This window comes from Centruroides vittatus, unplaced genomic scaffold (genome assembly GCF_030686945.1).
Source record: "Centruroides vittatus isolate TY-2023 unplaced genomic scaffold, ASM3068694v2 contig_884, whole genome shotgun sequence".
NCBI lineage: Eukaryota > Metazoa > Arthropoda > Arachnida > Scorpiones > Buthidae > Centruroides > Centruroides vittatus.
Genome location: NW_027122576.1, coordinates 870,480 through 887,387, shown reverse-complemented (window position 1 = coordinate 887,387; position 16,908 = coordinate 870,480). Strand labels below are relative to the sequence as shown.

Genomic DNA, 16,908 nt, shown 5'->3' with positions numbered 1-16,908 from the left:
CCGGACGTTTTCCGAATTCGATTCCGGCTCTGACTCCATCTCGAATTTTGGCAGTAATATTAAATACAGCATTATATATAATGCATGGTGCAGGGATGAAAATCTAATTGGGATCGCGTGAAACAAGAAGAAAAGCAGTTCGAATAAGGAGGAGTTAAGCTCCTGGTAGCCTCCGTGGATTCGCCTCTGCTTGTACCGACTTGAATCTGATCCCCTACTTGAGTTTTCAGTTTCGTGAAGACAAAGGTAAGGTCTTTGGGAGCGGAATCCAGTGTATGAGACTGTAGAACTACAAGTATCTGATGTTTTATCAGATATTCTGTAACTAGGAGAGCGTGATATGCCGAGGCGTTATGAAGGAGAATCCAGTTTTCTCGTTGCCAGAGATGAGGCCGTTTCCGTCTTATTTCATCACGGAAGAGACCGATAAAGTCAATGAAGAACTCTTTGTTTACGTGTCTACCGCGTTCCTCATATGTCTATCGTTGAAAACAAGCTCTGAAATTCGTGTGAGCACTTATTTTAAATAATATTTATTAATATTATAATTCGTATATGTCTATATAATTATAATATATAAATATTTTATAAAATAAGATTTTGAGACACATATTCAATAAAAATAACATTTTTCGCCCATTAAAAAAAAAAATATATATATTTGCGTGATTGTTTTTTCTCACCAGAGGGCGACGAACGAAGGCATGCTTCGGGTGGAAGCACATAAGATGTTTCTTCTAAGAAATTCTGCAAAAATTATTGAAAGTAATTTAAACAAAGCAACTACATCGTTTAGAAAGGTTAATTTAAATCTCAATTATTATTAATTTGCCTTAATTTTTAAGAAATAACTTATATAAAGTAAAATGTAATTAATTAGTTTATAATTGCTTCACTATTGTTAATAGTATTATTGGGTTAATGTTACCTATGGTAGCGAACATGGCGGCTCGTCTCTGAAACAGTAGGGACGCACGTTCTAACATAACCTAACCTATTCTAATAATTTGGTTGGCAGTAATTATGGTATGGTTGGCCATTAACCGTATATTGATTAAGAGAGTAAATTTGAATTTTTAGTGTCATCGATCTGCAAATATATCAGATAAAAGTATTTGGGCATCGAATCCAGATCCAAAATACACAGAAGTAGAAGAAGTCAAAGACCATTGGAAGTATGTAGAGAAATTGCTTGCCAAAAAAGTAACTGTCCCACTTGCTCCAATAAAAGATACGTCTGTTGCAGGTTGGAGGAAAGCGCCAGGTAAATGCCATTATTGATTCCTAAATGGATTTAAAATAATATGATAACTAATATATAACAAGAAATGATACGGTATTTTAATTAATATTTGGATAGACCCGAGTCAAGTAAACTCTCCTCCTTTGTTAAAATAGCTGTGTTGTGTCTGGAGATATATAGTTTATTACATTCCACTACTCAAAACTGGGTGTAATTAATGAATGAAGCGAACAAAACCAATCTCTGGCACAATTTTAAACGTTTTCGGCCATGTTAAATGGGCATCGTTGACATTTTAATGCAGTCGAAGACGTTTGCTTTCTGTAAAATTGTCCCGGAGATTGGTTTTGTTTGCTTTGTTTATAATTTATTGCTTTCCTGGCTGTTATCTGGAATGACAAGAAGTGTTAAATTGTATTTTCATACATATAAGAGATTACATATGGACTCTTACAGATGAGGAAAAGTGCTATATTCTGCAAACTACAAAAAAAATAACTATTTAAAAAACATGTTTTCAGAAGCATTTTTCTTTAAATATTCACATTTTATATTTAATAGTGGTTACTACAGGGATGACACCAAATAATTACTGCCTCCTTGACATTTAATTTACATTAACATGTCGGTGCAGTTCTCCGATAAGCAAAATAAGCTGGCACAAATAAGAACGTGTCGTTATAAGTGAGGCAAGGATGCAAATTTGAAAAATACGAAACTGGGCTGTTTTCACATATAAAGGCATTCTTTAATTTGTGTGGAATTACGGTAATTAGTCAAATTTTGACCCCCTGAGTATTTTGCATTTCTGTATGTTTTAAGGTTCCGATTACAAAAATTCACATACGATATTTCTGTGTTTGTGTGTTGACTTATATTTTGCTTTATATGTCAGGACACGATGGACCAAAAATTTTGAATTTGGCAGGTATGCTTCTACATAAGGGCATTGATAATGATAAATTTTGGAGATTATATCTTGAGTAGGATAAAACTTAATAATGAAAACTCGTTCAAAAAATTGTAAATGCCTATAATATTTCCCCTCACATAGGTTTACTTTTATGAAATTTTGTTTAAAAAATCATGTTTTTTTAATGTTAATTATTATAAAAGGGCAAAAGAATTATTTTGAGGTAGAGACATCTGTTAACTCCGTATGAATGCTGGGAAAGTGCAAGAGCCCTTGCCAACTTTTTAAGTTGGCATTAATTGACCAGATGATTGTAAGATATTTGCTTATACAGCCTGGATTTGAATATGAATTATCTCAACTTTTAATGAGTAGTTTGGATCATCATCATTATCCTTTGTGTAAGTTGGTTGGTCCAAGTTATGAATCGTGCATACTTGTGATGAGAAAATTAGGCTGATTCTACAATCCTCTGATATTCTAGCTTATGTAATAGAATTACACAGATTAATATTACTTAGTTTTTATTTGCCTTAACATTTTAATTCATTCAAATACGTCTGATTAGAAAGTTTATCAGACAAACTTTTTCTTCTATTTACATACAATTTTGATATGAATAAACAAAAAATTTAGTAAAATTTTGCATTTACCCTTGTGATCAAATATTGGGAATGGTTCAATACAATGCAAGATTTGAATTTATCAAATTTATTTTGTCCCCTCCAAAGTAATCCCTACTGCACTGCATCTTTTGAAATGCATTGAATGCTCAACTTCGACATGGTCTTTTTGGTCTCACTTTACTTTTTGAGCACCATTCACTTGATTGTTGAGCTGTTTTGGTGTCGAAAGTATTACAGGTGATGAAACGTGGATCTACAGTGTCTTTTAAGAGCGATTCATCTGGATAAAACATTTCCTCAGCCATTTGAACACATTGCAAAGACAAAATTATTGCACATTCTTTGTTCAATTGCACTTGGCATTTTGAAAAATTGACAGTGCAAAAATTCTTCACACAAAACATTTATTTGCAAATGAAAACGGATGACGACGACACACGGATTGCTGCTAGGTGTTGACGAAAGTTGTACTAAACAATGATAGTGGCACCCTCTGCACATGTGCAAATTAAATGAATCATTCCAATACTTTTTGAACACAGCAGAATTATTAGTTTTTACATAAGTTCAAATCTGGCTATCATGTATTAGTTTTAGTTTTAGTTCCAGGACCAGGTGCTACAACTAGAATGAGCAATTATTTATTGTGACATCATCACAGTGCTGGGTTACAACTTTTAATAATATCTTAATGTAAAAAAAATCACGTGACTTCTGGTCCAGTCTAGAAGTTTGTATATAGTTAATCTGAACCTCTGGCCCCTAAGTTTTCCATCTAACTCTGTTCTCAAGATTAAAGAAGGGCAGACAACCATGGGAATCTATAGGTCTTTAATTTGAAAATTGCAGCTCAATAATATAAATTCCAGTTATTTGTTAAACTAACAAGGGGAGGGCACGACCTGAGAAATTCACTTTGCGATGAGACTTGGTATATAGGTAGTACTTCTTTAGGATGTCCAATCCTCAAAAGAAGAAAGTGCAATGGCCAGCCAATTTTAAGAAAAAGGCCTGTAAAAATTCGAGCTCAGCTTATGTACTAATAAGTTTCGCTAGGTCAGCAGCTGCTGAGCAGTTCAGTCCACATCGGTCTTGGCTACCACCAAGTCGTTAGGGTTCAAATCTCAGTCTCGATTAGTATTATTATTATTTTTTTCTTTCTAAAAATTTTTTAAAATAAGTATTTTGAATATATAAATATTAAAATTTTATTATAATAAATAATTTTATTTAAAAAATGTTTAACACATATTACATGTCATTTTAATTATAATAATACAAAATAATTAATAATAATAGTTATAAATAATTAGTTATGGAACAACAGTTTTCATTTATTATTCTATTGTATCAAATTTTTTGAAGGTTACTACTCTTATTAATTCTCACCACTTAAAAATAAAAAGTATAAAACATGTCTCTTATATTCATCCTTTACTTCCATTTTAACAAAAATAAACAACTAAAATGTTTCCAATTCCAACAGTATTACATAAATGAGATCCAATTTAACACTTCAGTGTGAAAAGTATCACATTAGACTGACATTTTTAACAGCAAAACAAGATTTTTCTCAAGGTCATAAAAATGTGCATGGACTGACCTGATATTGGGAGACAATGTGTCAGTTTACTTTTGGATTTCCAAGAGATCATAGTGTTCTGTGATATATCACACCATAATACAAATAGTTTCAGTATTTTACAGTAAAATGTCTGTGAATGAAGATACTATCAGTTTACCAACAGTTGATGATGATAATACAAAATAATTAATAAGTATATTAATAATTATAATTAAAATGACATGTAATATGTGTTAAACATTTTTTTAAATGAAATTATTTATTATAATAAAATTTTAATATTTATATATTCAAAATTTTAGTTAATATTTATATATTCAAAAGTTTTTAGAAAGAAAAAAAAAATACTAATCGAGACAGAGATTTGAACTCTGAACAACTTGGTGGCAGCCAAGAACGATGTCGACTGAGCTGCTCAGCAGCTGCTGACGTAGCGTAACTTATTAGTACATAAGCTGGGCTTGAATTTTTAAAGGCCTTTTTCTTAAAATTGGCTGGCCATTGCACTTTCTTGTTTTGAGGATTAAACATCCTAAAGGAGTACTACCTATATACCAAGTCTCATTCCGAAGTGAATTTCCCAGGTCGTGCTCTCCCCTTGTAAGTTTCATAATCCAGAACTGTAGGAGGCCATTTGATTTTATACTTCTATTGGCTGCAATGTTTTGTTATATTTAACATAATAAATAAATACAAACATAATAAGAGACTCACTTTAAGTGATATATTGGTTTGTTTAGATGAGAAACAAAACACGTAAAAGCCATACTCAATTCAAGATGTTTTAATTTTGTGTGGATGCAGAGATGTCGGACTCAAAGATTTGTTTACAGACTCGAGCATTTATTAAAAATTGCATACAAATGATTTTTAATGTAGTAATTCATTTCAAGAAAATATTTGATGTGTTTTTGTTGTGTTGTTAACAGACTGTAGTTTCAAGACGACAACATTTCTACATTAATTTTTAACAACTAATCTTTTTATTACAAAAGTTTCTTTGACAAACTCTACACTGTTTTACTAATATTAAAACAGTAAAATTTCAGATAATGGCAATGCATTTATTAATGAATCTTTGAACTTGAGATTAAACTCTGCTTTATTCGATGCTGTTATCTTTGGGATTCTTTTGCAAATATGAATATTTAATCTGTCGAACAAAGATGTAAATTAAATGACAGCAAGTGATATCACATTATAATAGGTTGTTTAATATTTGAATAATAATTTACTATTGCATTTGTACGATACTTTTAAAAATATATTTTATCCATATAAATTGGCAATAAATAGATTACTCTGCATTTTCGTACAATTGATAATATATAGACAGAATGATCTTTATTGCTTGACACAACACACGATTCTGCCAAGTGTTGCCTGCAGAAAAGTAAAATTCTGTCCGCAATACCAATAACAAAGCATGAAAGTGAATAATTTTGTATAAGAAGGATGATTACATTATAACAATGAATTAATTATGTTTTATAACTTCAGTTAAACTGGCATGCCATCAATGTGTGAAAATACTATTGTTTGGAGTATGGAAGTTGCCTGTGAAAATTGTGTTTTCTTTGTAGAACTGTGTGATCTAAAGAAACAGTTTCTTTTTGTGTTATGTGCAACACACATTTCTTCATTGGAAACATTCTTAAAATTTTGATAATTATGAGTTCTGCATAACAAAATTAAGAAAACATCTTCAGTTTTGGCATACAAGTAAAATAGATGTCTACTTTTATATAGTTTTTTAAAATCCTGTAATTTTACGACTACCTTAAAGTTTCTATTAGCGACCTTACGAAATGGCTCTCTCTTTGGTATTCACTAGCTATTGAAGTTGTATTTATAAGAATAATCTTGTATTATGATATGTTTTTATGCTTGAAAACATTCATTTACCAACTATTTACTTCAGATGTTCAGTGCATTGTAATAATAATACAATTTATTTCTCAATTACTGTTGTACGATACAGATATTGAACTTTTTATTAATTCAAATTTATTTTGACAGCAATGCATAGAAATTATAGTCTATTTTAATTCTGACAGACGTCGTTCCCGATCTTCCATACTTTATTGCCAGGACAAGAAATCATCTGTTGCCAGTCTACGTGAGAGTTGTTCCAGAAGGTCCACATAATATCACGAGGGTTAAAAATGTGAGAGGTGACATATGGGTATGTGTTTGTAAATATTACTATAGAAACCATTTCCAATTTTAAATTAAGACATTACCAACACAATGGTATCTATATATATAATCGAGATGAGTTAATAATAATAATAATAATCAGTGCAGAGCCCAAATGGTAGGCGTTGAAAGTTGAAATTTGGTACGCAGTTAGGGTACGTCACGAGGACGCACACTAAAAAGGGATTTTTCGAAATTCCTCCCCACGGGGGAGAGGGACAGGATTAAGTCTTAACACTTCCATCAACAATGGAGAACAAGAGAAAGTGACGTGCAAGATTTACCGGCACTGGAGGAAAAAAAGAAAGAACATGTTCAATTTTCAAATTTAAATGCATTAGTTCAGTTTTTCTTGACCTTTCTTCTTTAGAACATTCGATGAAAATCGAACGATATAATCAGAACACGTCATGAAAATCGAACAATATTAGAACATTCGATTTTCAAATTCGACCTTTTTTTTAGAAATAATTTTAATTTCATCAACAAACTAAGTATTACTTTACGCTCTTTCTTTTGTGACTATAATCTTCTTTCATTACTTTTGCCCGAGCAATGCCAGGCCTACCTGCTAGTTTACAATAAAATTTTATTGGGAGATGACTAAATGTAATGTCTTGCTTTTAAAATACAATAGTATGCCACTAATTATTGAAATAAGTTATGGTTTTAGACTAAATTTTTTTGAGTCTCTTTCTATAATTTAAATGAAAATTTAATTACACATGTATGTGCTTTGAGAATATTCTTATTGTCTGATTAAGAATCGGTTCCCTTAATTTTCTAAATGAATATCAATTATTTTTTTTTTACTTACAAAATATCATAAATATTTCCAGAAACTTGCACAAGACCTAAGAGAATACTTGCAACCATATAGTGAATTTAAAATAAGAATGTGTGTAGATGAAGTAACCTGTCGTCTGGAAATAAGGGACAATCACGTGGAGCGAATTAAGGAATGGTTATATGATAAAGGATTTTGAGCAGTAATTAATATTTTGTAATTTATTTGCATTGTTATAGTTTTCTCTTCATGTGCAACATTTTGAAAAATCAAAACAGTTCTTACTCATTCTGTAAACATAATCATTATTGTCAGTAAAATAAAACTTCCAAAGTTATAGTAATTTAGTATTTGATTGCTTACTGTTCTCTCAATTTGTAGTATTTCCTTCAGAATTAGCACAAGGTTGCCACTGAGAACAAATCACACGGGAATTCCTTTTTTGAATGGAAAAAGTAGGTTTGTGTGATTTGTTCTCAATGGCCACCTTGTGCTAATTCTGAAGAAAATACAATTATAGAAATTTATTTTTGTGTGAATTTGCAGAACAATTTGATTTCTCTTAACATCGAACATTTTCTTCTAAAAAGCTAATTTTAAATTAGTTAATACATTAACACAATAATAATAATATTTTATTAAAAAAATATGTGAAAATTGCCAACTAAAATTTTTAATAGAAATATGTCAATTAAATTAGTGATTTTCTATTACAAGTTTTTTTTAATTATTATTTAAAAAAAAGATTGTAGTACAGTCAAACCTGTTTTTATGCGGTGGATAGGGACCGCATAAAAAAAATGCACGAAACTTCACGAGTGGCTATAAAAAATAGTTTTCGCAACACAATTAAAAAATATTTTTTTTATGTGGTCAATAGGGACCGCATAAAAAAAGTGTCACACAGAAAATAACTCAAAACCGTACGAAATAGAATTTATTGACAACAGATGTCAGCACTTGACTGCATCATCTCGTCTATCGTCTGTTTTACATATTTTTGTCCAGGTGGTGTTTTGTTGACTTAAAAAGTAAATTATTTCATTTTTTGCATACTCATGCAATATTATTACTATAATAAGTTTATTTAGCTATAATAAGTCAACGTGAGACATGACAAATCGCACGAGACTAGTCGCCAACTATACCGCACCAAAAAAAGACCGCATAAAAACAGGTTTGACTGTATTTCAAAATGATGGAAGTGAATGTTAAGACTATAACTTGAAAATATTTCAAGATCAGAATGAAGTTACCAGATATAATATATAAAATGCAAATATCAACTAGGTTAATATAGTGGAACCTCGCTTAACGAGCATAATTTGTTCCAAAATCTTACTCATAAACACTCGTTAAGCGAAACATTTTTCCCATAGAAATTAATGTAAGACACGATAATGCGTTCCATACTGAAAAATATTCAAGTATTATATGTATAATGTTTATTCAAAGAAAATTACACAATATACATTGTTAAGAAGCATGAATCATCATCATATCTTTTCTTCTAGCATGGAATGAACCAACCCGGAATGCAAATTCGATTTGCAGAAAACAAAAAAAAAAAAATCACAGATATGTCCAATAAAAAATGCCAAATTAAAGGCTATAATTAAATATTAAATTAATTTGACTAGAGGTAAGCAGTTATGCTGCCATCTCATACTAAATTTAATAATTATAATTAAAAATTAATTTAAATATTTTAAAAATTTGATTTGGAATTGGTCATTAAATTTAGTATGAGATGATGTGTTTATTATATAATGGGCTATGATTGTCGATGTTTTCATGTAATATGTGTGATCACGAGTGACACTAAGATGCTAGCGGAACAAGTGCTAAACACAGACTGATGGAACATTCACACAATCCGGGATTTCCCCTCCTTGTCACTCATGCGAAACATTGCTCGTTAAGCAAGTCAATTTTTTACTGTTTGTTTTGCTCGTTATGCAAGGTTCCACTGTACATTGCATCTGAAGTTGTAATGAAAATACTAAAGAAAAAAGATATTTGGTTAGACTACAACCTATTTGAATATATACATATCTACAGTTTGTTGACTTTTAATGTAGGGAAAACAAATCATTTTAACATCGAAAAGAACCATATAAAGTTAATTTACATGTGATAAGTCATTGTCAGAGTAATAAATGACAATATCGATATGAAGTAGGCAAGTAATTTTTATTTGTCACTGTAAAATGGTAAAAATTAACATGTATAAAGTGTTCAGTATTCTTCCCTTTTGTCACTCTGCAGATATTGATTTGATGGTTGGATTCCTGCCGTGTTATTGCATGTCACTGTTGATGGTTTGGATGGCATCGATACAAGGCATGTTCCAAAAGTAAGGTACGATCTTTATAAATTTGTCAGATGACAAAAGCTATAAAAGATATGTATTACGGAGCACATCCCAAAGATACAATCTTTCTGCCCCAGACTATTGACGAATTAGTCCTTTGCATAACCCCAGAGGAAAGAAAAAAGAATGAGTCTCGAGAGACAGTTCAAATGAGCTGGCCTCGGCAAGATTCCAGTCGGCATCACTTCTGTATGATCCACCGCCACAGCAGATCAATTGCACCTCCGTGTGAAAATGGGATGAGGCCCCCATCCAAGTGCATGATGTATGCATCACTTACCTTAATAGAAACAGAACAATTTCAGAATACATTGCTAAACTATAGTTTCTGCTCCAAATTACACAGTTGTGGGGCCCTTTAGCCATCTTTTTTGAACAAATGAAATATATAAAATGTTTCTTTATTAACAAAATGCAATCTTAAGGATTTTTATTTTCTGTTAGCAAAAATAACAGTATATGCCAAAAGGGTAGGAAATCACTACGGGCCCATAGGTTTTCTCCAGGCCCAGGGAAAAATCCTCAGCTCCCATATCCCGATTATTAGTTCTGTTTTCTGCAAGTTCACTACAATTTAATTTTGTTTTATGAGAGGATATCCTTCCCATTGTTGCCCCACTTCTTTTGGTCAAAACCAGATTCTAGGTGGGATCCAACAACTGCTTTATCAATGACAGGAATTATTTTGAGCCTCTCACCAATTAACTGACGAGAACCATTGCATTCAATGAAAGCCATTGCCTAGAATAGACATTGCACCAAAATGAATTTTCTATCACGTTTGGATATGTAAATCTATTTTAATATAAAAGATCTAGATCTACAGGAAATCCTCATTAATCTGAAATTCAAGGGACTAAAAAAGTAGTGACTTTGAATTATCCAAGATTTACATATCTGTACAAATATGCCAAATGATTTCCTGTACCAAGTTTAATTTGACTGTAAAAATGTTATTTGTTCTACGCATTAACAGATTCAGTTTTTTTAAATCAACTTTTATTTAATAAATTATGAGTAGTGAACATAGAAGAGGATAACATCAATTGTTTATGAAATAAATAAACTTATATATTTTATATACAACGTAAAAAATAAATTCAGAATAAATAAATAAATAAATAAATAAATATATATTTTTAACATATTCACATATTACGTAAAATCTTAACATCCAATCAAATGACAGGTGGAAATATTACAATGAATATACTGTGTTAATAAAATATAGTAACTTTTTAATGAAACCTTGCATAAAATTCAAATTTATAACTAACAAAAATTTTAAAATAGTAAATTCTATTAAAAATTTGTAGCATTTTATTGCACTCAACATTAAAAAAATTACAAACGATCCTAAAAGCGGTAAAGCTTTCAGTTGTGTATCTGATTTATTTTAAGAAATGTCTATGTAAAAATTTTAAAGGTGATTATTTGACTACAAACTATAAAGTGAATTTTAAATTATTAGCAAAATTTGGCACGTTCTGTGAATGGAAAACTGTTCAAACTTACAAGCTGGCATATTTAATGGCAAAATAAAATAGAGAAATTTGAAGGATCTAAGAACTATAGGCAATACGATAAAAGTGAATGGAATGGAATGGAAATTTTATCGATACTTTTTTTGCGTCCTCTTATTAGACTCGACTGAAACGATCCAGCTCCGAAAGAAATCTAATGCTATTTCTTATTCTTTTTAAATAATTCATTAGTTTTGGATACTATTTATTGGACCCGAATTTACACAATTTTTGAAAGTGTGTTCCACTTTTGAAATTCTAAATTTCTGCCATAAAAAATATATTTTTTCCCCTCGATTTTTGATAGTATAAATATTTGATATGTAGCAAATAAACTTGATTTTTTTTCAAGAAACGGATCGTACATTTAAATAGAGTATTTCAAAATTTTTAAATTTCCAATTCTTTTTTTTTGTTCCATAAAAATTTTCTATTGCTAAGTCAGTTCATTTGTATAGAGAGAGCGAGAGAGAGATTTTGTAGGAATATAGTAGGAAAGTGATTTTGTTGCCTGCAAATTTTAATTGTTACTGATTTTATTAATAAGGGAAAAAATATCCTTAATGTAAGGTACTGAATTTGTGAGTAATGACGACTCATCACTCCGACTAGACGAATTTGATATAGAATTAAGGACTGGTAATGTGACAAAAATATTCACATATGCACTAACAATTACTTTTGATATTTTTTATATACAAGTGGAAAAGATTTTTGTGTGTAAAACAAAAATCACTAAATTTTCAGTGTCAAATGGAGCAATTTAAAACACTAATGTTCAAATTAACTTGCATGTTTTGTTAATAATCTTACATAAGATTTTCTACATTAGCAAAAAATGAGCTTACCTTAACTAATTTCTTAAAAAATATTTGGCATTAATTATAAAATATAAATATTAAATAAAGTCTTTGGTTCAACTAAATATAAATTTAAGTTATTCAAATCATGAATAAATTAAAAATACAATAAATATATGGCATTATAGCATTGTTATTCAGCAAATCAAATATTTTGGCATTAATGACTAGAAGTAATAAAAATTTTAATTATTAAATATAAAAAATTCTCACATATTATTTAAAACATTTTCTCGTTACTTGCTTACGATCTGCCAAAACAATGCAATATAATGCAATCTACAAGGTAAACTTATAATTATCACGTAACAATTATAAATATATTTATCTATAAAACAATATTAATAAATAGGAAAAGTAAATTTGCACATGTAAATAACACTAAATACATATATATTCTATTTGAAGCATAACTCAAATTTGCAGTGACGGTAAAAGGAATTTATCTGGCTTGTAAATAAATACTTCATACTCCAAAAGAATCCAATGTGGAAATGATAAGCAAAAACTTTCTGGGCAGTAAATTTCCCAAAGATATGTTATATCTTTGATCCACAACCATTTACATCCAGTCTACCTATAAAATACAAAATAATAATAATAATATATATTTTATTTTTTTTAAAGAAATGTTACATAATATATTAAATATACAGGTTTCAGTAATTTTGAGAAAATATACAAGCAAAACAAAACACATCTACACAATTTAATTTTATATCCTAGAATAAATAGTTACGATAATGACAATATTACTTTACTAGATTTTTTTTTTATAAGTTATAAGTTTAATATTTTTAACCAAGTTCTAAATATATTGAACTTTCATTACAACAAACTTTTCAGAATAATGACCTTTTAGATTTTCCTCAACTCAACTTCCATGAGAATTCATGGAGGTTGAGTTGTACAAATATTTATTAAGAACTTCCAGTTTAAACTGTTTTTCTGCAGTACTATAATTCCTAGTTTTCACTTCACTATAATGACTCCATTACAACTTCTTTCTTCCTTGCTATTGTCTTCCAATTCATAAATTATACCCAAGAGAAAGGTGCAAACTTGGAAGCAACTAACGAGAGTCACAAATTATCATAAACACAGTTATATGGATAGCTACTTATGCCTCTTGATTATGTTATTTATTTATTTATCTATCTTCCCTTCAGGCATGAGGGTACTGAGGGATATTTGGGGAAAAGAAATGTCTCAGACTCCTTGTGGTCAGTCTCCTCTAATACAGGAGACTATCTTATAATATACTTCCTGTGCAAAGCACAAGAAGAATATGATAAGATGTAAATTAAATAGACAAATTCAAACCCACTCAGTTTTTTAAAGTTATAATTTGGTTGTATTCATTTGTATGTATAAATTTGCTTCTGCATTAACAAACTTATTTTTGTTCCAAATGTGGACTTCATAGTTATTTAACTTACTTGATGATGATTTATGCTTATTCATTAGAACATTTTGGGGGAGTCCTCTCAAAGTTCGTTATAATGAGATTCCAATGTGTTTAAATTATTATTTTGCACATCAATTCTAGATTAATAAGCAAAACATAAAATTAAAATTATATTTTAATTTAGGTATTCTTGAAACCGTGTTTTCTTATATGTTGAGCATCAAACACAAGACCGTGTTATTTATTAAACACTTGGCACTTTTCCACTTCTATTAGTTGATTCTAAAAAACTATTTTGCAGTATTAGTGTGTGTACTAAAGTTTTAATTTCACCTCAAAAATTTATTCAAGTATACTACTTTTTAAAAAAGAACAGTATTAGACATAACTGATTCCTTTTTCAACAAAAATTCATTCACACAAATGTTTGAGAGTAAAAGGCCTGCTTTTGGAATTTGAAAGCATTTACCTCTAAACTGGTTTTTTTAAAACAAAAAAAAAAAAAAACAGTTCATTTTTATCAGTATTATTTTCTTAATGAAATGAAATGTTTTGTCATGTTTCTGCCAATATTCATATCATACAGATATTTTGAACAATTTTTAATACAAGTGCAAACACTGAATTATACAGTATCTGCATATAAAAATCTTTTTTCTTAAGTTTATGTTTGATATCATAGGATATACAAGTTACATGAATATTAGATATACAAGAACATTACTTATTATATAAAACAATGTAATAAGTAATGTTCAAAATCAGCTAGCACAAATACAAACTGCCAAAAATATAAATACAGTAGAGCATCGATTATCCGACTTAATTGGGGACTGGAGTTGGTCGGATAACTGAAAAGTCGGATAACCGAAAAGTATGAAAAAATACATTATTAGTATAGTGTATTAGGCCTGGTTTAAATACTAGCCTCCCTTTCATGGTCGAGCCGGTGCTGCCAGCTAAAACATGCAAAAATTTAACAAAAATAATATTAAAGTAGCCAAGACAACCAAATATTGTAGCGCCACATCACTAGCGGACATTTGAATTTGCCTACTAGAACGCGGTCAGTTAACTGATAAGTCGATCGATCGGGGGTCAGATAATCGATGCTCTACTGTATTACATTCCATATATATGTGAATTGCAGTATAAATTATTCTAACATTTTTTTAGTCAGCTTTTTTATGTATAGATTAAAATTCTATAAACAAATCATATGTTCATGTATATAACCAGTATGATATATGCAATTGGTTCAGTAGTATTTAATTTTAACTACAATTTTACTATCATAATACAGGAGCTGGAATGAGTAACTTACTAAAAATACACACACTTCCAGCACAAAAATTCTCAGCCAGCATTCAAAAACAGCAATTGAAACCTAAAGCAGGCCTTTGAAAGAGGCCAAAATGCAATAACAAAACTTTGCACTGGAAATGTGCAAAAGGTGCCTTTTTAGTAAATATAATTTTACTTTTTAAGCTCAGAAGCTATCTGTAAACTGGCATTTTAGTACCTTTGTATGAATTTATTCAAGTTAAGAAGTACAGTATATACTAACCTGTATTCTACTTGAATAAGAGGCAGACTGGATTATCTTCACTACATTTTTCTCAATATTAACATTTGAGGATAGTGCAAGTTGTCGTCATAAATATCTGACTGAGTTTCTTTAAGCTGATAAATAAGGAAATTATTTAGATATATAAATATAACTTATAATTATTAAATTTATATTTAATAAGTTTAAACTATATATTCAAAAATTGCAACATTGGAATATATAGTTTAAATCATGTAAAATCATGTAAATAAAAAAATAAATTAACAGTGAGAAGTGAAAGCATTATTTAATGAAAATTTTAAATTTCAAATAATTTATGCATTCAATCAATAACTACCTGAAATCTAATCTTAAGCTTCACATAAATAATATACATTATTATAATATAATGTATATTATTTAGTTTATTACTATTATTGTAGTATAAAATTAATATCAATATGCACAATGGTTTAAAGAAGATTATTTTATAGTCTAACACTAATAAATTTCTAAATTTCTTCTATATTTACACTTTTTGGCAATTTTTTAATATTCACGATCAACTTAAAAAACACCAACTCCAGGTGATATAACTACAGACAGTTGACCAGTACGATCAAAGCTACGGTCCATGTAGTGTTTCTCAAAAACATTCAAAGACATGTTAAGAACTTCAAAAAAATTTCCTTGAGATGATGTTGAATTAACAGCATGTGGAATTTTTATTCCTGGTTTTTGGTGACATTCTAAATTTGCTGATATTTATTGAAGGGTTTTATTATTATTATTAAAACTGAGTTCCAATCATCATATCTTTCATTTTGCACAGTAACCCTGTAGAAATCTTCATAAAAATGTCCCTTATAATCTTGTTGTAAGCATTCTCTCATATATTCAGGAAATTCTTCAGTACTGCGTGCTTCATAAAATGTTCTTGAAAAAAGTACTATTGTTACATCATGATTGCAACTTAGTTTTTTTCACTTGGCAAACAAATCAGACAAAAATCCATTCACTGCTTTTTCAAAATAAAGGTTGCCATTAATATCAAAATTCCACATTTCTGAACTCATTTGAAGAAATAAATATACCATACTACTAGCAGAACAATAAACAATTTTTGAATCTGGTGTAATAACACCACAGGATACTCTCTCACCCGAGACCACATCTCAAACACCTGACACCTAATACTATAAAATTCTATTTTTTTGTTTATATATACACAAGTATTTATCAAACATTTTAAAATTCTCAACATGTCACTGCGTGCAAGACATTGATCTTTGAAAGTCAATTCTACAGAATCTAAAGCAACATCCTTTGGGTTAACAATATTTACAATCACATCTGCATAAGTCCTTAATTGAAAATTACTTGCAATAGATTGTTCAATGCTAATTGTATCTTTTTTGGAGTTCTTCTTTAAAGCAAGTAACTTGTAACAATAAACAACTGTATTCATCTTCAGGAGAATAAATTTCAACTACATCACTAGTTTTCAATGATAAGAAATCTTTTTGGTTTATGACTAGATTTTCCTCACTAAAATTTTTTTGATGAACAAATAATTTAAACCGTTTCATATTTTTCTTAATATATTCTCAAGCATTTAAATGTTTCTTCTCGTGATTTGACCATGACATCTAACCTCTACTGTGTGACAAGCATGACAACTAACTGGGGCACTGCAATTTTTTAATATTGCACAATTTATTTTTGAGATTTTATTCCTAAAATTCTTTTTAAAAGTTCAGGAGGTAACAATACATGGTACCTTTATAAAGGTATCATGTATTGTTACCTCCTGATATATGATAACTTTATAAAGGAGAACT

At 29.6% G+C, this 16,908-nt stretch overlaps 2 protein-coding genes across 3 annotated transcripts in view; one reads left to right on the top strand and one right to left on the bottom strand.

The window, feature by feature from the left end:
* The first annotated feature begins 688 nt into the window (after positions 1-688).
* mRpL49 (mitochondrial ribosomal protein L49) lies at positions 689-7,696 on the top strand. The gene is made up of 4 exons (XM_067280453.1): positions 689-800; positions 1,081-1,264; positions 6,425-6,552; positions 7,406-7,696. Exons 1-4 carry the CDS (start codon positions 705-707, stop codon positions 7,550-7,552), a joined length of 555 nt encoding a protein of 184 aa, XP_067136554.1. The 5' UTR covers positions 689-704; the 3' UTR covers positions 7,553-7,696.
* A 3,746-nt stretch (positions 7,697-11,442) lies between these two features.
* Positions 11,443-16,908, bottom strand: part of LOC136983648 (calmodulin-lysine N-methyltransferase) — a 42,232-nt gene continuing 36,766 nt past the window's right edge. For both annotated transcript variants that reach the window (XM_067280449.1, XM_067280450.1), the window contains exons 11-12: positions 15,086-15,201; positions 11,443-12,687 (exon numbers count right to left, since the gene is read on the bottom strand). In XM_067280449.1, coding sequence (XP_067136550.1) covers positions 15,127-15,201 — 75 coding nt within the window. In that variant the 3' untranslated portion in view covers positions 11,443-12,687; positions 15,086-15,126. The remainder of the gene's footprint in view (positions 12,688-15,085; positions 15,202-16,908) is intronic.